The sequence below is a fragment of the Tripterygium wilfordii genome, chromosome 5 (assembly GCF_013401445.1).
Source record: "Tripterygium wilfordii isolate XIE 37 chromosome 5, ASM1340144v1, whole genome shotgun sequence".
NCBI classification, from domain to species: Eukaryota; Viridiplantae; Streptophyta; class Magnoliopsida; order Celastrales; family Celastraceae; genus Tripterygium; species Tripterygium wilfordii.
Window position 1 is genome coordinate 12747908 of NC_052236.1, and position 25543 is coordinate 12773450.

Consider the following 25543-nt stretch of genomic DNA (forward strand, 5'->3'; position numbering starts at 1 on the left):
ACATACACACACATATATGGCCCTAGAATAAAGTGGTTTGGCTTCAAAGTAACCCACCCACCTACGCCCTTTTGATGAGCATTTACATCACATCAGCTCTTCTTCTAACACAGGATTTGCATGCAACGATCCTATACAATTGGAGGTAAACATATTATATTTTAATTAAAACTATATTATTTGGTTTTTTAAGTTGTTTATTCCTTTTATTATTTGAGTTTCTTCGCTTCGTTTTGTTCCCTATATATAGATATATTCTCTTCTTACTTCTCATTCGTTCTCTTTCACAATTCAACTAATCAACGAATGTTACCGTATTTTTATTATATTATTTTAAAAAAAAATGATTATTGTACAAAATGTATTTGTTGGTCTAATATAATTGATAATAAATAAACAAAAATGATGTTGAAATGATTCAAGAAATAAATATTTAAATTTTAAAAGACGGTTTAGAGGAGTTAATTAATATACAGTGTTTTTAAATTGTAATTCTGTAAAATTAAAAGTGATTCGTTTATGGTATTTTAGAGGATTCGGCAAGAGTATCTGATGTGATACTAATAAAATTTATATTCAACTCAAATTTTTTTAATTTTGAGTCTTCTTTGGCTGTCGACATTCTCTTCCAGACCACCTTTTCTCAGTCTAAATAAAACCACTTGGCCCATCTTCATCTTCCATTCTCCTCTCCTCCCTCTCTCAAGAACTGGTTTCTCATCTTCTTCTCCCAAAAAACACTCCCTCTATTAATATCCTCCAAAATCTTTCTTTTAATTTCATTAACTAAATTCGAGTCATCTCTTCTTGTATCCCTGAAAAGCTCTATTTCTTTCCCCTGTAAATAACACAAAACAGAGCATCCATCCATGGCTGCCAACAGGTTTGCTACCATCATGCACAGAAACTGTAACAAGATCACACTTGTTCTTGTCTACGCTATTCTCGAATGGATTTTGATTGCTCTCCTTCTTCTCAATTCTCTCTTCTCTTATCTACTAATCAAATTCGCTGATTACTTTGGCCTTAAAAGGCCCTGCATCTGGTGTTCTAGGATTGATCATGTTTTTGACCCTAAAAAGGGCAAGTGTTCTTACAGAGATCTTGTGTGTGAATCTCATGCCAGTGAGATTTCCAAATTGGGTTTCTGCTCAAGACATGGAAAGTTGGCTGAATCGCTGGATTTGTGCGAGGATTGCTCTTCCTCAGTTGAAAATGGTGAGATGAGTACCAGGTGTTCTTGCTGTGGTGGAGACTTGGACACAAATTTCTATCTAGGCAAGCTTTCTTGGAGGGTTTTGGACTATACCCATAAAGGAAATTTGATCTCAGAAGGAGCAGATGATGATAAAGACGATGAAGGAGAATGTCCTGATCTACCAAATCACGAACAGGGGATCGGAGAAATTCAGATTGGAAAAAGACAAGTGGAGGTAGAAGAGAACTCTTCATGTTCTGTTTCTAATTCTGATTGCAAAGAAGTGGTGACTAGTGAGGAGATTAAAGAAGATCTGATTTTCGAAAAGGAGCAAGATCGATTAAAGGAAGATGACTCAAATTTGTTTATGCATGATCAATCTCGTGATCATCCGATAACTGAAGTTGGAAATGCTCCTGCTGAAACTCTGCCTCAGCATCTGGAGTTCTTCATTGATCAAGATGATTGTCATTTAATCCCGGTCGATGACTTGATTATTGTAGAAAACCCAACTCCAAGGACAAAAAAAGAAGAAAAGGGAATCTGCAGTGATGAAGATCTTATTTTTGAGTTTGGTAAGCATTTTGAGTCACAATTGGAAGAGAAAGAGCCAATCCTTTCTGGCCATGGAAGTGAAGAGAAACCAAAAGATGCAGTCTTTGAATCAATTGAATTCGGGGAGTATGTTAGTTCTCCAGTTTTAGTTTTCCAAGGGGATTTGTCAAAGGAGGAATGTGAACAGATTACAACTATTCAAGCACCTTCTGTTGATGAAAATGATGTTCAAGAAAGCACAGAAAGGGCAGTGGAAGAGATGGGTTTGGATGCTTCGCTAGGTAAGTGTTCGATGAAATTCAATCTTTCTTTGCCTTTCCTCTTTTTCACAAATTTTGTGCTTTAAATTTTCCTTACAACTTACGGTTATTTTATTAAAATATGTAGAATCTGATGAAGCTATCCAAATGCAAAACGATGAAATCGAAGTAGAGGTCTCGATAGGGACGGACATTCCTGACCAGGAGCTGATTGATGATATACAATGTCAAGAAGATCCTGCTCCGACCAGCAATGCTGAATTTAGTGGAGATGACGAATGCCGTAAGTCTCATTGTATAACAACTTTCATTTGAGGGATGCTAGTTGGTTATGTTCATTTGTTTATTGAAATTGTTATCATTTTAGGTTCTAAACGAGCTGAGGAAGATCTAGTTGAATTTAAGACCATAACAGTTCAGACAAGGGAGCTAGTGATGAACAATCATTTATCATTCTCTTCAGAGCTTGATGAGAATATTGAGGAAGATAATATTCCTGACACTCCTAGTTCTGTCGACAATCTCCATCATTTACACAGAAAACTGCTGGTACTTGAAAGAAGAAACTCGGGAATGGAAGACTCTTTGGATGGAGGAAGTGTCCTTAGCGACATTGAGGGTGGTGGTGATGGAGTTTTGACAACGGAGAAGTTGAAGTCAGCTTTAAAGGCTGAACGCAAGGCTTTGAATGCTTTGTTTGCAGAACTGGAAGAAGAGAGGAGTGCATCTGCAGTAGCAGCAAGTCAAACAATGGCAATGATAAATAGGCTTCAAGAGGAGAAGGCAGCAATGCAGATGGAAGCTCTTCAATACCAGAGAATGATGGAAGAGCAATCCGAATATGACCAGGAAGCTTTGCAGCTTTTGAATGATCTAATAGTGAAGAGGGAGAAAGAGAAGGCCGAGCTCGAAAAGGAGCTTGAAACTTATCGAAAGAAAATACAACTATATGAGGAGAAGGAAAGAATTTTATTGTCAGGGAGAAAAAAAGGCTTTAGTCCCAGAAGCGTGACAACATCTGCATCTTGTAGCAATGCCGAGGACAGTGATGGACTATCTATTGATTTCAACCATGAAACCAAGGAAGAAGATAACTTGGACAACCATCAAGAAATCGGAAACCAGAATACGCCTCCGGACGAAGCTCTCTACTTGGAGGAGTCATTGGCAAACTTTGAAGAAGAGAGACTATCTATTCTAGAGGAGCTCAAGGTTTTGGAAGAGAAACTCTTCACATTAGATGGTGATTCTGATGAAGATGAACAACATTTCGAGGATATAAAGCCGGTTGAGCATTTGAGTCATAAAGAAAATGGTAATGGCTACATTGAGCATATTGATTATAGCAATGAAGTAAATGGGGTTATTGCAAATGGCCATTCAAAGGAAACAAATGGAAAACATCACCAAGAAAGAAGAATTAAGGCAAAGAGACTTTTGCCACTTTTCGATGCTACTGATGATGCAATATCTGAAGAAGATCAATCAAACGGATACACAGAAGGGAACAAGAAGCCTGCGCTTGAGGAGGAGGTTGACCATGTCTACGAAAGGCTACAAGCTCTCGAGGCAGATAGGGAGTTCCTAAAGCATTGCATCACCTCCTTGAGTAAAGGAGATAAAGGGGTATACCTTCTGCAGGAAATATTACAACATCTTCGCGATCTAAGGAGTGTTGAAGTTCGAGTAAAGAACATGGAGAATGGTGCTCTACATTGATCATATCAGCAAGCATTATTGGTATATGCCTCACCTTTTTTAGCATACTATCACTAGTTATCATAGATTCCATTGACAGTTGTTGATTAACTTTGGGTTTGCTTATCTATTTGATGTAGATCTCATTTACAGTTGTAAATTCAGGATGATGAGCATCAAATTGTCGGTGTCAAACGACACAGAACTCGGTCAAGTTCTGTGATTCTGAAAGGAAGTCTCTTGAATGAGAAAGTGGAGATGGTGGCTATTTTCCCTTTCTTGTTAAATTGTCAGGTTCTGTGATTCTCAAAGGAAGTCTCTTGAATGAGAAAGTGGAGATGGTGGCTATTTTCCCTTTCTTGTTAAATTTTTGGTGGGGTTGAGTTCATTCATCAATCACCTTTTGAGGGATAAAGGAGAATGATGAGTGTATGCGTGTGTAGTGTAGAAGAGTGAGGTTAAAGCCAAGTTGTCATAATTTTCTGATATGATGTCGTGTTTGAAGAGCATGTCATGTAAAGCTGGAGAGATCCAACAAAGCATATATTAGCTCATTTTAGACAGATAGAAGAACTCTAGGGCAATATTTTTTTCTTTAATTTATTTTTTTTTCTTGGTGAAGGAGAAGAAGGGGTAAGTAGCCCCACTTTTCTTTCACACACATTTGCATTATTGGGTTTGTAATATTTTTTTTTTTCATTATTTGGAGGGGGAAAGTAGTATACTAGTACATGTATCCATCTGTAAAGTACATATATATATATGAAGAGAGTGTTTGTTTATTCTTTATTTGGAATTTTTTTTATTTTGTTTTGAAGAATATTGACAGAGATGGGTGTACAAGGATGACAAATATAAAATTGACTACTTGATAGATAAGATTGATAATTGAGGTAGGAAGGCCAAGATTGATGTTTGTTTAAGCATTAAACAACCACTATTGGTAGGTAGAAACCAACAAAAGCTAAACAGGATCCATTTTGGGGAAAAAAACAACCAAGTTTGTGACTTCTAATTATAATTAATATTTAAAGTAAATATTCGAAAAAAAAATGGTGATTAGGGCAGGCTCTCAAATGCAGATGCAATCATTTCTGAGTTGTTCTTTAACATATTAAATTCAAATGCTAAACAATTGCAATTTAAAGAGCTGCCTTTGCTGTCAAGTGGTGGCACCCACCAAAGTGCTAGCTTATGTGGTGGTTTTTTGGGCATCCATGTCTATATAAAATCATAAGCTAAGTTAATCAAGTAGCTATCATAGAAAAATGGGTTATCGATTGAGATGATGAATTTTCCCGCGGTAATTTTTACATAAACGGAAGGTTATGGGTTCAAGTTTCATAGATATTTCTATTATCGGTATTTGTGAGATGGACTCTCGCTTAACTCAGTGTGTGGGAATGTCACCGCGCGTTATTTTTCCCCGCTAAACTTCGGCTCATGTCTCAAAAAATGTGCTTGGATCTTAAAAGACCTCGATGGGCCAAAAATCATAGGGGTTGCATGGTTTTCCATATGGCTCCCACGATTTATCAATAAATTGTCCGATGAATAGCTGTGTGGTTTCAATGTTACCCCAAAAAAGTAGAAATAATAAAAACATATATTATCATTAAAAAAAAAGTACACAACTTTAATTATCAAGAGGTTTTTAATTGAATGTATTAATCAGGTAGTTATGGCGAAGTTTATAAAGCCCCATGAGCCTACAACAAGAACCATGAAGAGACATTGCCAACTTATATTCTCTACACGCATGCAAGTGTTTAATTCCTTCACTTTCTGCTTCTATTCTCTTAATTACTATATATATAAATATATATACTTTCGGCGGTGTTAGAAAAAATAGACATTAATTAAACAAGATGCTAATGATGCAAAAGGATTGTGATCTGGCTGTTCATGTTACCAAACATTGCTTTTAAGAAAACAAAAGCCAAAGTTGTTGGAAATAAATTTAAAATAATGTAGAGGATCGTTTTAGTTAGTGTAATATATATATACACACATATATATGTTTGTTTTTTTTTATTTTTTATTTGAAGATGGAGGTGGCAAAGCTTGATGCATGCGTCATTAATAACCAAACCAATTCAAAATCTAAGTTGGAGGACCCAATAAACCCATTCAAATTGAAAGACTTGCACATTCAAGATATGGTGACCAAGTTTCATTTGCTGTTGTTTTTGAATGATTCAGATTGACCTTCTCTCGTTACCTAAACTCGACTTGTGGGACTGTTATTATTATTAATTTTCTATTTGGATTATAATAATTAATTTTCTATTTGGATTATGTTTCCATAAATATATAAAAAAAATAACATATATTTGTTAATGTAATTAACTAATTGATATGTCATCTTAATTAGTAAATTGTTAAATGTATTTTCTCAAATTTAAGGAGGAACACCCCCCTTGGATTGTTGTGACGGGTTTGAAGATGAATCCAACTCACACGAGCAAGAAAATGGAGAGAATGAGGGAGATATTGATTTGACTTTTGAGTGTGTATAAGGGTTAAAAGAAAATTTCGTCTGTAATATGGGCTAAAACCCAGTTAAAATTTATAGTCCATTGTACAATAGGCCCGAATTTATATACGTAGAACCAAGCCTAGAGCTAGAAGTACATAAAATTAACCCAATAATTAGGCTAATTAATTAAAATACAAAAAAAAAATGGAAGTAAAGGAAAGAAGGATCAAAATCATTAATCTCAATAGAATTAGGAAATCCTTGAACACCAAGGAAAATCATGCCAAAATTAAACTTCTAATGTGAAAGGAAATCAACTCCACATTTCAAAAGTATATATGTATATTTTTTTTGAGTTATGTACATGATCCACTTACTAAATTAAATTCATGCATCTTCTAAATAAAACCTACAAATAGTTGGTATAGTGTTTTGAACAAGTTAACTATTGGGTGATATTCTTGTTGGTGAATCTTTATAGGGTCAAATTGTATAGACTCGGGATGTCATAAGTTCGATTCCCACTGAGAGTAATACCCTTGTGGCCACCCTCTGTGTTTTGACCCAACTGACCATGATGGTTAGAGTTTAAATCCGTATCGGATGTGTAAAGTGCAAGCTTGTATTATTTCTTTGTCGATTATCCCCCAAAAAGAAAAAGTATTTTGAACAAGTTTTTACTCTTTTGCTAAGTCAATAGTTGACTAGGTTTTCTTTTTAACCAAGTCTATCAATGAGTGTTTTGAATAAGTTCCCACTCTATTTGTCTCTTTACTAAGTCAATAGGAGACAAGGTTTTCCTTTCCTATTTTTAACCTAGTCTACCAATAGTTGGTAGCACAATGCATTTTAATTTAAGAAATGGGAAAGCTGCCTTCCCCCCAAAATGGTTCAAACCCACCTATCCAAGGTTCATCTATTCCTAAAGTAGAAATTCACCTATCTAAGGCACCGAGAGTGATCGATGTTTGTTTCACCAATCACTCCGCTCAACTCATCAATAACTCATTTATGCAATGATTAGACCAAATACTTTTGTGAATTTTTGCTTAATCAACACTAACCCTTGAACATGCGGTATTAATTAATTGATCTACCAAACTTCATACTAAGCTCCCTCAATTATCTTATCTTTAGTTCATCAAGTCAAGATTAAAATGGACAATTTCAGTCACATGTTCAAGTCTCATATGCTGCGACCTCTACGTAATTTCTAACAAATCATCGTTTGTGCTGAACTTTGTGAACCAATTGCTATCATGTTAAGGATTTTCTTCAATTGTACGCTTTGTTGGAGCTGCGTTGACAGGTTCACCCTAAGATGGTAACTATGACTTAAATAAAATATTCTGCACATAATGGGTAATTGATCTCATTGTCACGCCCAGGAAGGATTGTTATATGGGTCGACCATACACATCATTAAAGAAGAAGAAAATACAAGCCTCATCATAAATTCATAGCTATTCTCGTATCGTATGGGCAAGTAGATTGAAAATGTTAATTTACACGTACGATCAAGTCAAGTAGGTAGTAATGGAAGTTTATTGTTCAACTAAATTCAATTCTTTAAGCAACACAAGAATTGATCGTTATTACTTATTCTATAGTAGTTGGTTTGATAAATTCCTCTCTTTAAGTCTCAGCTATTCTATTTTCTTCGTAAACCATGGACCTCCTCTTGGTCTATGATAGGAACATGCACCTTCAGAATCGCTCTTCTGCAATTTGGCTTTTGACTAATCGCTTGATGATGAAACTAATTGAAAGATCCTTGCCTGGTCAACGCGAGGTCAACGAGTCTCGTTTTCTGACACGAATCTTTGGACAAGACCGTATCAATCCCAAGCTCACCTTCACCTTCCTCGTACGCTCGGACCCGGCTTCCTTCTCTAGTTTTCCTGTTTTCACCCCTCCTCAAATCCCAAGAACTCAAATCTCACAGAAAAGGAGCATCAGGATTTTGGAGTTTTCTGATTCTCTCTTTCTTCATGACCTTGTTTTTGTCAATTACTCCATGGAAGAAATGAACAAGTCCAAGAGTTTCCTGCATAATTTAGTCAAGACATTCAACAAGTTTGTGCCCTATCGAGGTAAAACCAAGGAACCCAGTTCGTTTATTTGTTTTGTTTCTTTTACATGGATGATGATTATGTTATGTGATGTGGGTATTTACTATTTAGTGGATTCTTGCTATTTGGTTTGGTTGATATTGATCTAGAGAGACAGAGTGAGGAGGACTTGGAGAGGATGGCTGCACAGGAACAGAAGTTCTTTACTTTTGAAACATTAGTCTCTGCCACTAAAAATTTCCACCCAGCACACAAACTTGGTGAAGGTGGTTTTGGACCTGTTTACAGGGTAAGATCTGGATGCAGTTGGGTTCATACCCATTTGAAGTAAGATTAAAATCCCAAACTCTTAACTCTCCATTGTGTGATGGATGTCTACAATAGGGAAAGTTGGATGATGGAAGAGGTATTGCTGTGAAGAAGTTGTCACATAGTTCAAATCAGGGAAGGAGAGAGTTCTTGAATGAGGCAAAGTCATTGGCAAGAGTGCAACACCGGAATGTTGTGAATTTGTTAGGATATTGTATACATGACAGAGAGAAGCTACTGGTTTATGAATATGTGGCTAATGAAAGCCTTGACAAGATACTCTTCAGTAAGTTCCAATTCAACCTTGTTACACTATGCCCGTTAATTTTCCATCTTAGTTTTCTTATTCATCATTAACCCTCAAGTTATTATCATCTCTAAAATCTGGACTTTGAGGTTGGAAAGTTATACCGCACAAAGTTTTTTTGTGAACATTAGCTCTCAATTTTTATTACTTCACTGATTTGTTATTCGATTTTTTTTCTATACCTCATTGCGGTAATCTTATCCTCCATTGGTTTGTATTTATGGACATATGGCCTAAAATACATTATAAGTCTATCCTTTTATTGTAAACTAAAACATTTTTCTGTCTTCTTGCTTGACAGCTATTAACACAGACAGTTCATAGACTTCGACTGTATTCATTTGAATCTCTATCTGCCTGTTTGGCGGAGCCGCTTTGCAGCTCCGCATTGCCAAACAGACAAAAAACGGTCATCAGATAGGGAGCTTCTTTCACAACAAAAGCTGCCTCCTTTTTTTATTTTCATTTTTTTTAAATGGGACCCACGTTGATCATTGTGTTTTTGACTTTTTTACATAAATTAATATAGGCTCCACAACTTTCATAATATATATTTAATACATTACGTAGTTTTATAAATATTTTGCCAATAAATTAATCTATTAATAAATCAATCTATTAATAAATTAATTTATTAATATTTATAAACAATTTATTATTATTTTTATTTATGTGACTAATTAAAATTTTCAGTTTTGATATAAAAAATATCTAATATACTTAAATTAATTTTAATAATAAATTATATTTATTAAATTAACTTTAATAACAAAATGGAAAAAATCATTAAAAATTTATTATTAAATTCAAGATAATATTTTTAGTCAACAGTTTTTCCGTTAGCGTCAGCTTTTAATTCACCAAACACCTCACAGCATATTTCACAACTTTAAGCTCAATTTTTTTTCTACAACATTTCCGTTAGCATTAAAAATCAAACTTTCCGCTCTATCAAACGGAGTTTATATCTAGAAGATAAGGGGTTTTTTAAGTTGTTAGAGTTCTTTTGACCAATTATTGCATAAACGTGGCAGCTTTAGGTAGCCACTAATTAAATTTGTTAAATTATTTTGTTGTCTTAAATTGGATATATATTAACTTGTATTACGGTGATGATATGATATGATAGTTATTTGTTATGATGTCAATACAGAATCCTACAGACGAGCAGAGCTTGACTGGAAGCGAAGATTTGACATAATCAACGGTATTGCGCGGGGATTGCTTTACCTTCATGAAGATTCGCACTGCTGCATTGTCCACCGTGACATCAAGGCGAGCAATATTTTGTTGGATGGCAATTGGGTTCCCAAAATTGCTGATTTTGGCATGGCCCGGATCTTCCCTGAAGATGAGACGCATGTAAACACTCGCGTAGCTGGTACCAAGTATGTAATTACACATGTTTTTGCCTATTTCATATCATACGAGAGCTTAAATCGATCATAGGCTGGGTACGTTCAGGCCCTTTTTTTCTTGGTTTAACACCCCCCCCCCCCCCCCCCCAATCTTAAATAACTCAAATGGCTCCCAATTATCAATCACCTTGTTCAATCTTGTGAACCTGAAGTTGATAAGTTGCTATATCATACTAACTTATTATTGGAAACAGTGGTTATATGGCTCCGGAGTATGTCTTGCACGGGCATCTATCGGTGAAGGCTGATGTATTTAGCTTTGGTGTGCTGGTTTTGGAGCTGATCAGTGGCCAGAGGAATTCGAGTTTTAGTCTCAATGTCGACGCACAGAATCTTCTTGATTGGGTAAGGAACTAGTAACTCTTGGCTCATAACTTTAAAACTAGAAAGTTCAATTAGATAGCAGAAGTAAAAAAGGAAGCTTGTTTTATTATCACAAAACCTGAATTGAGTCTCTCTTGGATGACTATTGATTTCCGTTCTTTGGAATTCAAAAAATTAAAAAAGTGGGGGATGTATGGTTAGGGTTGGTAGTGAGTGAAAATGAACTAAGAATCATTGTTTTAGTATCACAAAACAAAGAAAAAGTTCGATTGGTTGATGTTTTAAACATTCAATTATAAGTAGAGCCTTGGCCTAACTAATATGTCGGACGGGTTTGTGCATGCCTAGCCCGATTGAGTTTGGACTTAATGGACTGTTCAAAAGGCACTCTTGTTGAGTTGTTCTCGATCAACCATAAAAAAAAAAAAAAGAAAGTTTAGGGGCTAAAATGATGCTAATGTTGATGCTCATTATGCTGCAGTCATATAAACTGTTCAAGAAAGGGAGGAGCTTGGAGATTATGGACTCAACAATGGCATCATCGGCAGATGCGGAACAAGTAGCAATGTGCATTCATATAGGGTTGCTATGCACACAAGGTGATCCAAAATTACGCCTCGAAATGAAGAGAGTGGTAGTTATGCTATCAAAGAAGCCTGGCACTCTAGCTACACCGACGAGACCTGGAGCACCTGGTTCTCAACGCAGAAGATCTCATAGGCCTGCAGCATTGTCTTCGACGGCTGGAACCTTCAGTGCATCCGAACCTGGTACATTTGGTTCAAGCACAAGTACTACCACTGGAAGCACTTCAATCCAAACAATCTCTGGAGGATTTGATCCACATGGAAAACGACCCATGCCAATGTAGGTTATACCATTATAAGCAGATTTTGGTTATTCTTGATTTTTTTTAGCCATATATTACTGGGTCCTTTAATTAGCTTGTAAGAGCATCCACATCAGATTACCTAAACATGAGTCTGTCTGTAAAATTTAGAGATTTTGTCAAAATAGAACTCTGCATCAGATTACCTAGAGGTTCCCTATTTTACAGAATATGAACAGTAGTTCCCTACATCTAGAGAACCACTATTCACTTCCCTAAACATAAAATAATATTTTTTACTACTTTATTTTCTTCTCTCTCCTCTCTCCTCATTTTTTCCCTCCTCTCTCTCCTCACTCCTTTCTTTCTCTCTCTTCTTTCTCTCTCCTCTCCTCACATTTTGACTCCTTTCTCTCTACTCACTTTTTCTCTCTCTCTTCTTTCTCTCTCCTCACTCTCTCCTCTCTCTCTCCTCACTCCTTTCTTTCTCTCTCCTCTTTCTCTCCTCACTTTTTCTCTCTCTTCTTTCTCTCTCCTCAATTTTTTTTTCTAATTTTTAATAACATTAATTTATTATTTTAATTAATATATTATTTTAAATGTAATTAATTTATTATTTTAAATAGAAGTAGTTTATATGAATAGAATAAATAAAGGAAAGATAAATAAATATTATTTTAATGCAATAGAGAATATGATAGGTAATCTGATGCAGTGTTGATTGGATAGGGAATCTGTAAAATAGGGAAAGTGACATTTTGTCTGTATTTTAGGGAATCTGTTAAGAGAAACTGATGCAGATGCTCTAAGTGTAAATAGTTTTTGTCACTTCTATCAAAAAAAAAAATAGTTTTTGTCAATACAAAGGAATTCTCTCAGTCAGTGGTAATATGATTATTATGGTCTATTGGTTAAGTAGGTTAGGAAATAGCAATAGACTCCCTAATCTAAATTTGACTATCCTATATTGCCCGCTTTCCCAAGTCTAAGTGCAAACCCAACTCATTACAAGGTCTTTCAGGACCTTTCAAAACTCACGGTTTTAAAACGCGTCTTATTAAGTCAAAAAAATCACGTGCTTATAACATGTTCATTAAATCTTTATTTTAGCGATGTAAGACATTTGCTCAACAATCTCCCCCTCACTAGTGGGTCGAACTTAAGCCTACCAAGTGGAACCAAGAATCACACATGTATAATCCACATTCAAGTTAAACAACTTCGATCTGATACCACTTATTAGGAAATAACAATGGACTCCCTAGCCCAACCTTTGACTATCCTTATAAGATATTGTCCATTTTCCCAAGCCAACCCATCATAAGGCTTCCAGAGCCTTTCAAGATCTTCCAGGAGCTTTTAGGGCTCACAGCTCTAAAATGCGTTTTACTAAGTCAAGAAAATCATGAGTTTTATAATTTGTCCATTATATATTTCTTTTAACAACGTGAGACTTTTTTTTTCAACAAAATATGGGTTGAACAAATTTATGTTAATTCCAATTATTCATTATTAAAAGAGAAAAAGTGTAATATGGACTATGACAAAGTAAAAAGAGGAGACACCATACAAGTTTTCTTTTGGACATCTGATATGGTCATATGGGTATATACTCAGGCTGTCATGCTCGTGAATACAGAAGTTTCTTACCTAACGATATGATAAATTGAGTCAAAACACAACGCATGACCACAATTTTTTATTATCTCCAGTGATAATCAAACTTAAGAACTCTCGAGTAGATAAAGTTTAGTCCCATAGACGAATAAAGACAAGAAGCGATTCATATAAATGGAATATTAAGGCAATTTATTATGAATGAACTACATTTAACTTGCTTTGGTGTTGTTTTATAGAAGAGTCGGTGGAAGATCGTTAAGCCAATCACACATGTTCAATTGCAATTTATGATCAACCCAAGAGACCTACATGTCCGTATCAGCCTAATCTAGATCTTCATCCGAAACAACGTTGGATGCTTTGTACGGCAGCAGAAGTTTATCAATGGCGCACTCATGGGTAGCACAAATCTATGTCAAATAAAAGTCAACAACAAGGTCGTCTACCATTGGGTTTTCTCGGATTCAGACAAGATTTCTCCTGGTCTCGCGACGCAGGATAACGCTGCCTTCACTATCAGGACAAAGAGAAGGGCCCCACTTAAGGGAAAAGTAACATGATCCTGACCAACTTCACGTCCAGGTCATCGATCCGTGTAATTTCACTTACATGATAACAACACCGTCCGATCTTCACCTCGAACTCCCGTTCCCCAACCGTCCGATCCCTTCTCAGTCCTCTTCACCCTCTTCACTGAAACACCCCTTTAAATCCTCCTCAGCTCCTCTTCGTCTCCCAAACAGTTCCCTTCCCTTCATTTTCCGGGAAATTTCGTCACTTTGTCATGGAAACCGATGAAGCCACTAACCTGCAACTTCTTCCTCCAGCTCCTCCACAGACACAAGAACAACAACAGCCTTCCATTCTTCCTCAGTATCAAAACGTAGTGCAATTTCCTTCCATTATAGTCTGATCATCTTAATTTCTCCTTAATTGCAGTTGGGTTTTTGTTAATTTCTCCTATTCTTTGTTTTGCCTTTTGTTTTCAGCTGATAATGGCGGCGATCGAGGCGTTGAACGACCCGAACGGCTCCAACAAATCGGCAATCTCGAAGCAGATCGAGGATACGTACCCGGATCTCCCTGCTTCTCACTCGAAACTCCTCTCGGACCACCTCAGCAAGATGAAGCAGATTGGTCAGCTCGTGATGGTCAAGAACAACTACATGAAGCCGGACCCGAACGCGCCACCTAAACGCGGCCGTGGGCGCCCTCCCAAGCCGAAGGAGCCTCTCCCTCCCGGAGCTGAGCTACCACCAGCTAGGCCTCGCGGCCGTCCTCCGAAGCCCAGGGACCCTTTCGCCCCAGCTCCGCCTGCTAAGCCCAAGTCTTCTTCATCTGGTACTGGGAGACCACGTGGACGACCTCCAAAGAGGGCCAAGACAGCAGCTTCAGCTCCAGATAGTGGCGCGGTTACAAGAGGGAGAGGTAGGCCGCCGAAGGTGAAGCCGGCTGTGGAGCCAGTTGGGTGTTGACTGTTTAGTTCAAATTGCATGACAAGAAAGCGGAGACCGGGAGGGAGAGAGAGTTAGGGAAGGAGGTTGTAATGTAGGAGAGATTTAATTTAATTAGAGGTAGAGTTGTGACTGTAATTGGTTGTAAATTGTTCATCACGTTAATCATCCTGCTGTTTAGGCTTCTTCAAGCCTCTTTGATTCTATTCACTTTTTTCCTCATTCTTTAGCTTTATTGTTCTTTGAATTGGTTTCCTTTAACAGTTTTAACGCATGAAAAGAATCAAATTACTTATAATTTTGGAAAAGTTTAGATCTATATACGCCAATCGTAAAGGTTCTGGCTGGAAAACATTTAAATTATCTATTTAGAGAAAATAATAATTGAATGAGGAGGGTTGTGTTTATTTGATATTAGTCCTTCAAAACGCTGTGGGCGGGATTTGAAATGGTATTTGCATACTTGTTTTGGCAAGTGTTGGTCAGAGTCGTGCGAAAGGTTTTGACTGGCAGAGGCTTTTTATTTCCCCATTTGGGTTTGTATCTGTAGAATGGCTCGCATGGTGATGTGACTAATTCATGAAATGAAAGTTGAATTTTAAATTTTTGGTCATGGAAATAAATAAATTGAAGCAAGCATTATAGTAAAAGATGTCTAGGGTTTTCCCCATTTGGGTTCGTACAGGGATGCTTGATGCGATGACATTGGTCAAGCGAGTAATTCGGAAACATTTTTTGGAGTGGAGCCTCTTTTGACAGAAGAGGTGGAGTTGATAAGAGTTTGGGCAGCTATCAACCAATTTACTATATCGGATATTATACCGTTGCTACAAATTAAGTCTCTAGGACATCAGGTGATTTTCTCTTATCTTGCATGATCTTAAGCTTGAGTATGTGCAATTTTGGATTCAGATTCACGACTTTCTAGTAAAAGAAGCTGTTCATAATGTTTGGAAGATAGAGCAGCAATTGGGAGAATTGGAGCAACCTTTTTTTATAAGAACATATTGGAGCATCATGAAGATTGATGTTCGTAGTTGATGCTATGCAGAATTTCTTCCAGCGGAGTTGCATATATGCTTAGACAATAAAACCATACTAAATTCTTTTTGATCCCAAAGGTGGTAGGGGCATCTCGAATGGCTCAATTGAGATACATAAGTAATTTTTTGTGTAATGTCATTTACCTTGGCGGTCCAAACCAAGCATGTTTTATGCAAGATCGGGGTATTCAAGAGAGTGTGATGTTTGCTTATAAGTTATTTCATTCGATGATGCAAAAAAGATGGAATGAAAACTTGATGGCTATGAAGTTGGATATGTCTAATGCATACGATTATTTGATAAATATACTAATTTTATCCCAAAAATATTAATATTAGTGTAGTCCCAATTCATTATACGGCCCCCTTTCCAGAATTCGCCTAGAGCCTCCATAAACTCAAGTATGTCATTATATTTGAAGTCACAATTATTAATCTCTTATGTGTCGAATGAGATTCTCGGGAGAAAAAAAAGTGTAGTTGGTGTTACAATGTATCTCCACAATTCTTAATCATTAAGTTACACATCAAAAACTATATACTAGAAATTGGTCAAGAATCAATAATCATTTAAGTTATGCCAGATGATTTTTCATTGAGTAAAAATGATCTATCATTATGTGTGACTGTATAGCAATAAATATTTGTTCACTTGTATGAATGTGTATCAATCTATAATTATAAGTTTTATACTAACCATACAGATTATATAGTTATATGAAAAATATAAATAAGTGGGCTTAATTTGGATATTTAATGGTATGCATGGTAAATTGAGGGTGGGCTCAGGCCTCGGGTACGCCCCTAACAAGCCCAACCGTAAGAAGCGTTCAAAGACCACAGAAGATCCGCATATAAACCGGTCCATATAAGTACGTGTGGCTTGAAATGGCTAATATTGGAATGGGAATTCGAATCATCCTCTTTATTATCCTTCTTTTCTTTTCTTTTCTTTTTTATTTTTAGTCTCTACAACAACGACAACGAACATTTTATTCCTCGAGCTCACACGCACACTCAAACTCTTCTCGCCATCTTTGCTTTCCTTGAACATAAAACGCACAGTGAGCGCTTTCATTTCATCGAACACCTCTCCCTCCCCGAGCTTATTGTGATCTTTACGGTTTTGGAAGCAGAAAATGGTGATGTTCAAGGTTTCTCGAGTGGAGACGACGCCGTACGACAGCCAAAAGCCTGGCACTTCTGGTCTCCGCAAGAAGGTTTGTTTTCTTGTCTTTTTTAAAATCACCATCCTTCTGGTTCCGTCCAATTCGGTTTCTGTTTTTCAGGCTTTATCTTTTCTGCTCATTAGTTCAGCTCAGATCCGTCGTGTTCTTTCATATTCTGCTGCTATTCCTAGTGAATTTCATAGATGTACAGCAATATCTATCTGATTTGTTATTGATCATTTTATCCATTTTTGCGAAATTGTATCCGATTTGAATTTGTTTGATTTATTCAGTTATTATAATGGATCTTGTTATTGCTCACTGAATCGATTACTTTGAGTTGTTTGGATCGTAAATGCTTCTTGTCTCTGAAACCGAAACTTCCTTGCATTTATGAGATCTATACTGATCTACAAGTTATTTGGATAGCACTTAAAACATAATGAAGGTGATGACTCTATCTGCCGCTTTTTTTGTCATCAGTTATCGGTTACTCTGTGAAGAATCATATATTGTCTTATTCACACTGTAGTTGTTCGGATTTGCCTCATGACTTGAATATTTTGAATAGAAGAACTTTATTGAAGCACCAAGCAGGTGCAAACGGCAAACCAGGGATTACCCAGTGACTGGACTTATAGCCTCAAGGACATTGTTACAATGGGGGGTTCACCAAAGTTTAAAGCAGCTAACGAGCTGTCCATGAAACTATCAAAACATACTCTCCTGAGTTGAAATCCTATAATTTCTTTCCCTCCAGATCATCCAAAAATGGACATACGAAGCACCTGAAAAATTCTTCTCTTATTCTTGGTGATGCTGATTGCTGACACTGATCCAAGCTACAAGTTCCTCCTCCATAGTGAGGCATGATAGTATGATACCCAGTTGATATCAACCAGATTCAAAGCGACTGACCATACTCTTCTATGCCAGAGGGAATGTTGATAGATTCCTCGCTTGAATTACAAAGACAACATCTGTTTCCCAATTTGAAGCCTCTCTTTTGCTAGTAATCCATCGTTGAAATTCTGCCTCGTGACTATTGTAATAAAGAGATGTTATATTGAGTTGTAAATGCGAAACAATTCATTTGTGGTCGTGGATTTGGAGTTCAAGCTGATGGCATTTTACCCTTACATTACTGAGAAAAGTTGTGTAAAACATAAGTCCCTGTCAATCTTGCTTTCTTATTGCTTTTTTCGAATTAAGACCTACGAATTTGAATGATGAAGTTGGTGATGTCACCTATAGTATTATGTTTTTGTATTGCAGATTCCTTTTTCTCTAATTTTTGTCCATATCGCATTTCATTTGTTGCCTTGACACATAGGTTTAGCAATTATATGCTTTTTTAATTTGTTAGTCTTTGACACTTAGATTTAGCGACTACATGTTCTTGAGATGTTGACTTCATTATAAATAATCCAACTTCCAAGAAAGGCACCATGACATATGGTTCAATGGTTGGATCATTGTGGTTAGGGTCTTCTTCTGAAATTATATTGTTATGGTGGCTGGAACTCTTTCAGGTGAAAGTTTTCATCCAACCACACTACTTGCAGAACTTTGTTCAGTCAACATTCAATGCCCTTTCAGCTGAAAAAGTCCGAGGTAGGATTTTCCATTTTAATGTAGTTTACTTGAGCAATGTTCAGGATGGTTGTGTTAAAGTTTATTATCTTCTCTTGCATGACCTTTTTTTTGAATTTATTGTTGGGAACTTCAGGCTTTTGAGGCATACTTTTTGGAATTGAGCCTTAAGGTTGAGGCAGAGAGCGTGCATGTTTAAGCATAGCCCTGAGGCTCAAGTATCAAGAGGTTGGCCTCCATTTTAGAGGCTTGCTGATTTGTTTATGACTGCCTTGCCATTTTGGGGCAAAACTTATCCTCGAATTTTTAGTTCAGTTAGAGGATAGATCTGTCTTGGGCCATGTCATTTTGGGTTATGTGATTCAGGCATGGCTTAACTTGGGCCTGTTCAGGAAAGTCTCCACCTGAAAAGTATGCTTTTAACCAATTGTTGTTGGTTCCATGGACTGTTGTCATTCCCTCCCCACCACTATTAGCATTTGACCATTCATCTACCTTGTACAATGAAGACTTTTCGAATTTTTTTTTTCTTCAACAGCAAGTAAAGATGCAAAAAGCAACAGTGAAGATTGTTTGAACTTACATGTTGGATAGACATATTGCATAATACTCAGTTTGTGGAGTAATGACTGCATTGTAATCTACAACATCCACCTTCTAACAGAGAGAATATAAGCGGAGAAAGATTCCATCAGCTTATGTAAACCTTTGTTTTGTTAAGTAAGTGGGGTAGGGGACTCAAACGAGGGTACCACTAAGTCGATTGTATGCCTTAACCACCTCGGCTGAGGGGTTGTTTGTTCCCCTTATTATACTGTTTGTGTTTAAGATCTACCAATACTGCCACATTTCTTTGATCATTTTACTAATATAATATTTGATGTCTATTATCTCAGTAGATTGTGCTCTGGATAAGTAATCTCAGTCTATAGTTTTTGCTTCTTTCTCCTGTTGAAGACTTAAGGGGTGTCCACTCGTCAGAGTTAAACTTATTGTTGTTATCAATTTCTTATTCTGTACTGATTCCTTTGGTCTCTTTTCTTTGTGGAGTGATTATGCCATTCATTGCTCATTTTTGAAGGTGCAACTCTTGTTGTTTCTGGTGATGGCCGATATTTCTCGAAGGATGCCATTCAGGTATTGTTTGCTCCATGTCGTGTCCATTTTTTATTTTATGTATGAACTGTCTTCAACACTTGATGAGGTCATGCCTTAGTAAAAAAATATCGCTGAAAATTTGCAGATCATAACTAGGATGGCAGCTGCTAATGGTGTAAGACGTGTTTGGATTGGTCAAAATGGACTGCTTTCAACTCCAGCCGTATCTGCTGTTATTCGTGAAAGGGTTGGAGTAGATGTAAGTTCTTTTGCATCAAGTCTCTATTTCTGGCTATGTTTTTAATTTCTGTTCCCGATGTTATTCTCTCTGTATATCTAGCTGTGTGTTCCTAACTGCCTTGCCTAAGTAATATCGCCAAGGGCTGATTGATGATAATACAGTTATACTGGTCTGTGAACTTAAATATCAGGGATCCAGGGCAACAGGAGGATTTATATTGACTGCAAGCCACAATCCAGGTGGTCCTCATGAGGTAGACACATGCTGTTGTGTTTATTCCGCATTCCTTATGTACCTTGTTATATTTAATATTTAGAGCCATATTTTTCACATCTTAATTTCTTGGTGATAAAGAAGGCATGAATTTCCACCCAAAGGTCTTGATAGAATATGCTCATAAGTGTGATATATAGTTATATGGACTTTGTAATGAATTGATAATTTGAATGCCTAAATAAGTGTTTTTTTAATATAAATTATCCTTGCTTCAAAATGGAAACTAGGATGTGCGATTCAATTTTCTTATGTAGATGTGTAGGCATAATGGACTTATATAATGCTAACGCTATCTATAATAGCCTGCCCCTCCGCACTAGTAACACTATGGCCGCTTTGGCTGCCCCATACTGACTTGCACGTCTTTATCTTCCTATGCCCAACACCAGTCCACACTAGTTTGAGCCTAGGAAAAATGCTTGTTACTAGTTAGGCAGTTTAACCTATTATATTTTGCACTTCACTTCTTCCTCGGGCAATGTGGGATTTAGAACACTAAGTCCGCTCGCCACTTGGTAGCTCTCCGGCATTGCCAAGCTTGACATTGTAGAAGTTTGTGGCCGGCCCACTCGAGTTGGGTGCTACAATATGAGTCATGATATTATAGGCCCCCAGGGCTTCAACATCGAAATCATTCTTATTGAGTTCATGAGTGTGTCCCATGCAGTTAATTTGTTATAAACTGTGCTCATTCCTCTGTTTGCTTGATTTGCCTCATTTGGCTTCTTAATATTAACACCATTTACGTTTTAGTGGATGAAACTTGTTAAATTCTCCCAGTAATTTGGTAATTTACTGGTTAAATAATTCTGCCTCTGTAAGATTTATTGAAATCCAGATAATTGGAAATTATATTTGGCATTGGTGTATTTTAACAAGTAATGAGTCATTTTGTCATTAACTGTTAAATAGTAAGAATGTCTGGTTTTGGGTTGATTTGGATATATTTCTCTACACTATGGCTTAGACTCCAATTCCTAAACCCTTGTTTCTGTTTTCATATTGCAGGACTTTGGAATAAAATATAACATGGAAAATGGTGGACCTGCTCCTGAGGGAATCACGGATCAGATCTACGAGAACACTAAAACTATCAAGGAGTACTTAATTGCAGAAGATCTTGATGTATCTCTTCACACCTAAATGCCTTTGTCTTCTTCCAATTGCAGGTGTACTTGTGCTGTTCCCTTAGTTAAGTTCTTCTCTCACTAATTTTAAATGTTCCAGGTGGATATCAGCACAATAGGTGTCACCAGCTTTAGCGGGCCTGAGGGGCAGTTCAATGTTGAAGTCTTTGATTCAGCAAGTGACTATGTAAAGTTGATGAAGTAAGTATTTTCCCCCATCAAAACCTGTATTCCACCAATTTTCTTTATCTTCTTCAGAACACAGATGAGATGATGTTGTAGTTTTCTTTTTCTCTTCACAGCTACAGTTTTTGGTGTTTCCTTTTTTCTTTTGGAGAGAATCAGTTGGTAGTTTACTTTCTCATCCAACTATGATTATACAAATTCTTTCGAATACACTTCCTTACTATTGAAATATATTTTAGTACCTAACGACACCACACATTCCCTTCAAAGAACTATGAAGTAAAAGAATATAGTTTCTCTGAATTTTATTGTTCTGAGTAGGATTTCTTTTGAAGAAACTCGTTTATTCTGGAAGGACTAAGGGAGGTATTGTGCTGTTAAAAAGTAATACTTGAAGAAGTTGGTATAGTTTCAGACTTTCAGGCTTGCAGTGGCATGGCATCATATCCTACATAAATAGAAGTGTTGAAAGAGAAATGTTGTTGTCCTTTGATTACCGTTATTTTATTTCGTTACTGAAAATTACTGGGCTTTCCAAGTGCATCTTCTGTTTTTGTGATCTTAATTTGGTCAGAGTAATATTCTAGTTGTACATTATTCACTATATGTTTTGACAACTTATATTTTTCTTTTTTCTTTTTTTTTTTTGCATTTGCACAGGTCAATCTTTGACTTCGAATCCATTCGGAAGCTACTGACATCTCCAAAATTTAGTTTCTGGTAATACTTTCATTTTACATTGACTTTTTTTTTTTTGTCTTATTTTTGTAACATGTTTCTTCTTTCTCTTGATGATCTGACTACCAATTATCTTGTTAAAGTTATGACGCAATGCATGGAGTTGGTGGAGCTTACGCGAAACCTATTTTTGTGGAAGAGCTTGGTGCACAAGAGAGCTCGTTGTTGAACTGCACACCCAAGGTTTTATTGTGTTTGTTAATTGTAATTGACAATATATGTGCTCACTTTCCTTCCTCAACTTTCATGTCTATTCTTCGCAGAAATTTCTTATCAGCTCTAGTTTATGTGCGAATGTTACATTATCCTTTTATGTGCAATGTGCATGACATGTGCAAATAGGAGGACTTTGGGGGAGGGCATCCTGATCCAAATCTTACTTATGCCAAGGAGTTGGTTGTCCGTATGGGATTGGGAAAATCAGATTCTCAAGGTGAACCACCAGAGTTTGGTGCTGCATCTGATGGTGATGCAGATCGTAATATGATCCTTGGTAAAAGGTAGAGGTATTTTTAATTATTTTCTGATTACAATTACTCACAAGTCACAGCTTAAAACTTCTTTGTTTAACTCTTGTTTTAGGTTTTTCGTTACGCCATCAGACTCTGTTGCTATCATTGCTGCAAATGCAGTTGAAGCAATACCGTATTTCTCTGCTGGTCTGAAGGGGGTTGCCAGGTTCTATACTGCCCTTAGTTCTTCTTTGATTCTTGTTGCTTATGTTTAATAAGTATTTTAATCATCATTCCATCTCTTTCAAAGAGCTTCATGAATCGTGAGGCTATGCGTAGCAATTTATTAGGCATTGCTTTGCTTGGTTTTTGAGCTTTAGTATTATTTTTTTGACTTAATTTTTTCTTGAAATCTTAATATTATTATAATTTCTCGGCTTCACTACTTGTAGGAGCATGCCAACATCAGCAGCTCTTGATGTTGTAGCTAAACATCTGAATTTGAAATTTTTTGAGGTATTCAGCGGTGCAAGATCTCCTATAATTTTTTTTATTAACTGCTATTTGCGGCATAATTTAATTATTTAGAATTTAATTCCAGGTACCCACTGGTTGGAAGTTTTTTGGAAATCTGATGGATGCTGGATTATGTTCAGTATGTGGAGAAGAAAGTTTTGGAACTGGTTGGTGTCTGGTATTTCAGACTATAAAGCTAACGAACTAATGTACAAGTGATTTTCAAGAAATTTAGACAGATTTTTTGAATGATTTCATCTCTGGACAGGCTCTGACCATATACGTGAGAAAGATGGGATTTGGGCAGTTTTGGCTTGGCTATCCATACTTGCCCACAAAAATAAGGGAAAACTTGATGGAGATAATAAACTTGTCAGTGTTGAAGATATAGTTTGCCAGCATTGGGCTGCATATGGTCGCCACTACTATACCCGATATGACTATGAGGTATGCTAACTGGTTTTTCTTATTTAAAAATCTTGGGTTGTCACCTAACTGGTTGAAGTTGTTTCTTGAAGAATGTGGATGCAGGCGCCGCAAAGGAATTAATGGCACATTTAGTCAAACTGCAGTCTTCCCTTCCGAAAGTGAATGAGTATGTATAATTTGCTTCTGGTAGTTCCTTTTTGTATCAACAATTTTATGCAATGTTTACTTTAAACAAAAAGTCGTGCATAGAAGTCTTGGCTGGCTTTTTTGATTCTCCTTTGCAAATAAGTAGCAATAAAAAAATAAAACAAATAAGAAATTATATGTGTTTCTTATATTATTGCTATATGCTAATTGATATAGTTTGTTATTTGGAGTTAACTTGTACAATAACCCTTCTTATTTCCTGCTTGTTTGGTAGCTCTTCTAATATTTTGATATTCGAGTTTCCTATTGGTAGTTTTTGCATCTCGTATGCATCTTTTATCAAGGGGGAGACCACTGGTATATGAACCACTAAGACTTCTAGAATAGTGTTCGAATTTAAAATTTAACCACCCTTAGGAAATTCTTGAAGCTTAGACGTTTGGTTAATCAAATGGTGGTTTGGATTTCTGCCATCCAATTTAAGTATTTTAATCAGGAAGCTAGAGCCATTTGTTTCTTTCATAGGAATCAGTTCAAAAGGAAAGCCCCCCATAAACAAATAATCAGTAGCTCTGAGCCGCTCTGTGTGGCAACTGATCTAATGCTTTTCTATTGTAGAAACTTTCAAATGGGCTTTAATGTTTTAGACATGAAATAGATACTCCGATTTATTGGAGAATAACTTACGATGTTCATATCTGCAGTATTGTGAAGGGGATACGTTCTGATGTGTCAAAGGTGATCCATGCTGATGAGTTCGAGTACAAGGATTCTGTTGATGGTTCTATCTCGAAGCACCAGGGTATTCGTTATTTGTTTGAGGATGGTTCTCGATTGGTTAGTTGACTCACTTTACTGTTTACTCTCTCATTGCTTATAGTTGAACCGCAACAATACCTTGTGGAATTTTGGGATTGTATTTGGGAAGGCAGTGCAAAGTGATTCTTAAAGCCGAACCAAATTAGCATGCTAAAGGGTTGGATTTTTTCTTCTTGAAAAGTATTGCAATGCTTTTTGGCCTTAAAGTGTAACAAACTACTATAACCCTATCGTATATTTGGCTGATTTTTTTTCTCCATGCATTGCTTCCTATTTTTCTTCTTCTGAGAAATAATCATAAGAATCATAATTTTTTTCTTATAGCTCTCTCCCTGAGGGTATATAATTTTGGTCTCCCATCATTGCAGATCTTCCGCCTCTCAGGAACTGGCTCAGAAGGTGCAACCATTCGTCTATACATCGAGCAGTATGAAAAGGATCCATCAAAGACTGGGAGGGAATCTCAAGAAGCACTTGCTCCTCTTGTGAGACAGCCTCACCTTTATCTGCACTGTTTATTACGTACAGGTCTAAATAAATATTTGGGGCTGACAGTAAGAGGTTTAATTACAGGTGGAGGTTGCTCTGAAGCTTTCTAAGATGCAGGAATTCACCGGACGATCTGCACCAACTGTAATTACATAAATGTATGCTGCCAGCGGGGAGTTTACATACTAAAAACTATTTTCTTGTTGCGTCATGGACTATTACAAACTCCTAATAAGATCCATTTAGGCTTCCTAAAAACTTCACTGCAGCCTTGACTGAGGCTAGTATTATTTACTCGAGTTATGAGAGGATATTAATTTTGTTGCTCAAAATAAAATAAAATCTTCTCTATGTATGGCAGTAATATAATATTGGCTGAATCATACTTTTCGTCCTCAAAGTTGTAACTTTTTTTCGTTTATGTCCTTCGAGCTATAAATTTCTCTTGATTTGTGTTATGTTGACTTCAACAATAGAGATGCTCCATTCGATGAAGGCGCTGATGACGTTCAAGCTAACAGATGAGGAGATGAGGAGATGGATATAATTCCATCATATAGCCGACGTAATGATAAGGGGAATGACCTCTAGCTTAGCTGGTAAAGTATTGTCACACCTAGACATTAGGTTTAGGGTTCGATCCCTCCCCATCCAATTTATGAAGAGAGAGAAAAAAATAAAATAAAAACGTAGTGAT

At 36.6% G+C, this 25543-nt stretch overlaps 4 protein-coding genes across 4 annotated transcripts; all 4 read left to right on the forward strand.

The window, feature by feature from the left end:
• Positions 1 to 627: 627 nt before the first annotated feature.
• On the forward strand, positions 628 to 4498 carry LOC119998736 (myosin-binding protein 2). The gene is made up of 4 exons (XM_038846131.1): positions 628 to 2034; positions 2141 to 2296; positions 2381 to 3753; positions 3852 to 4498. Exons 1-3 carry the CDS (start codon positions 870 to 872, stop codon positions 3730 to 3732), a joined length of 2673 nt encoding a protein of 890 aa, XP_038702059.1. The 5' UTR covers positions 628 to 869; the 3' UTR covers positions 3733 to 3753; positions 3852 to 4498.
• A 3377-nt stretch (positions 4499 to 7875) lies between these two features.
• Positions 7876 to 11670, forward strand: LOC119999039 (cysteine-rich receptor-like protein kinase 10). Its single transcript, XM_038846533.1, has 6 exons — positions 7876 to 8283; positions 8412 to 8551; positions 8647 to 8857; positions 10032 to 10266; positions 10491 to 10641; positions 11102 to 11670. The coding sequence occupies exons 1-6, from the start codon at positions 7890 to 7892 to the stop codon at positions 11489 to 11491; spliced, it is 1521 nt and encodes a 506-aa protein (XP_038702461.1). The 5' UTR covers positions 7876 to 7889; the 3' UTR covers positions 11492 to 11670.
• A 2108-nt stretch (positions 11671 to 13778) lies between these two features.
• On the forward strand, positions 13779 to 14729 carry LOC119998874 (HMG-Y-related protein B-like). The gene is made up of 2 exons (XM_038846348.1): positions 13779 to 13952; positions 14059 to 14729. Exons 1-2 carry the CDS (start codon positions 13854 to 13856, stop codon positions 14542 to 14544), a joined length of 585 nt encoding a protein of 194 aa, XP_038702276.1. The 5' UTR covers positions 13779 to 13853; the 3' UTR covers positions 14545 to 14729.
• A 1839-nt stretch (positions 14730 to 16568) lies between these two features.
• LOC119998447 (phosphoglucomutase, cytoplasmic-like) lies at positions 16569 to 25253 on the forward strand. The gene is made up of 19 exons (XM_038845778.1): positions 16569 to 16630; positions 16703 to 16786; positions 18268 to 18349; positions 19410 to 19465; positions 19572 to 19685; positions 19858 to 19920; positions 20952 to 21068; positions 21171 to 21271; positions 21917 to 21976; positions 22078 to 22177; positions 22337 to 22494; positions 22577 to 22672; positions 22899 to 22962; positions 23048 to 23129; positions 23231 to 23409; positions 23481 to 23557; positions 24243 to 24375; positions 24726 to 24842; positions 24931 to 25253. Exons 2-19 carry the CDS (start codon positions 16706 to 16708, stop codon positions 25000 to 25002), a joined length of 1752 nt encoding a protein of 583 aa, XP_038701706.1. The 5' UTR covers positions 16569 to 16630; positions 16703 to 16705; the 3' UTR covers positions 25003 to 25253.
• Positions 25254 to 25543: the final 290 nt, after the last annotated feature.

Coding starts and splice junctions, on each gene's coding strand:
- LOC119998736 (XM_038846131.1), top strand. CDS start 870: ATGGCTGCCAACAGGTTTGCTACCATCATGCACAGAAACTGTAACAAG. Junction 2,035..2,140: donor GGGTTTGGATGCTTCGCTAG/GTAAGTGTTCGA, acceptor TAAAATATGTAG/AATCTGATGAAGCTATCCAA. Junction 2,297..2,380: donor TAGTGGAGATGACGAATGCC/GTAAGTCTCATT, acceptor TTATCATTTTAG/GTTCTAAACGAGCTGAGGAA.
- LOC119999039 (XM_038846533.1), top strand. CDS start 7,890: ATGCACCTTCAGAATCGCTCTTCTGCAATTTGGCTTTTGACTAATCGC. Junction 8,284..8,411: donor CAAGTTTGTGCCCTATCGAG/GTAAAACCAAGG, acceptor ATATTGATCTAG/AGAGACAGAGTGAGGAGGAC. Junction 10,267..10,490: donor ACTCGCGTAGCTGGTACCAA/GTATGTAATTAC, acceptor TATTGGAAACAG/TGGTTATATGGCTCCGGAGT.
- LOC119998874 (XM_038846348.1), top strand. CDS start 13,854: ATGGAAACCGATGAAGCCACTAACCTGCAACTTCTTCCTCCAGCTCCT. Junction 13,953..14,058: donor TTCTTCCTCAGTATCAAAAC/GTAGTGCAATTT, acceptor TTTTGTTTTCAG/CTGATAATGGCGGCGATCGA.
- LOC119998447 (XM_038845778.1), top strand. CDS start 16,706: ATGGTGATGTTCAAGGTTTCTCGAGTGGAGACGACGCCGTACGACAGC. Junction 16,787..18,267: donor CTTCTGGTCTCCGCAAGAAG/GTTTGTTTTCTT, acceptor GAACTCTTTCAG/GTGAAAGTTTTCATCCAACC. Junction 19,686..19,857: donor GTGAAAGGGTTGGAGTAGAT/GTAAGTTCTTTT, acceptor CTTAAATATCAG/GGATCCAGGGCAACAGGAGG.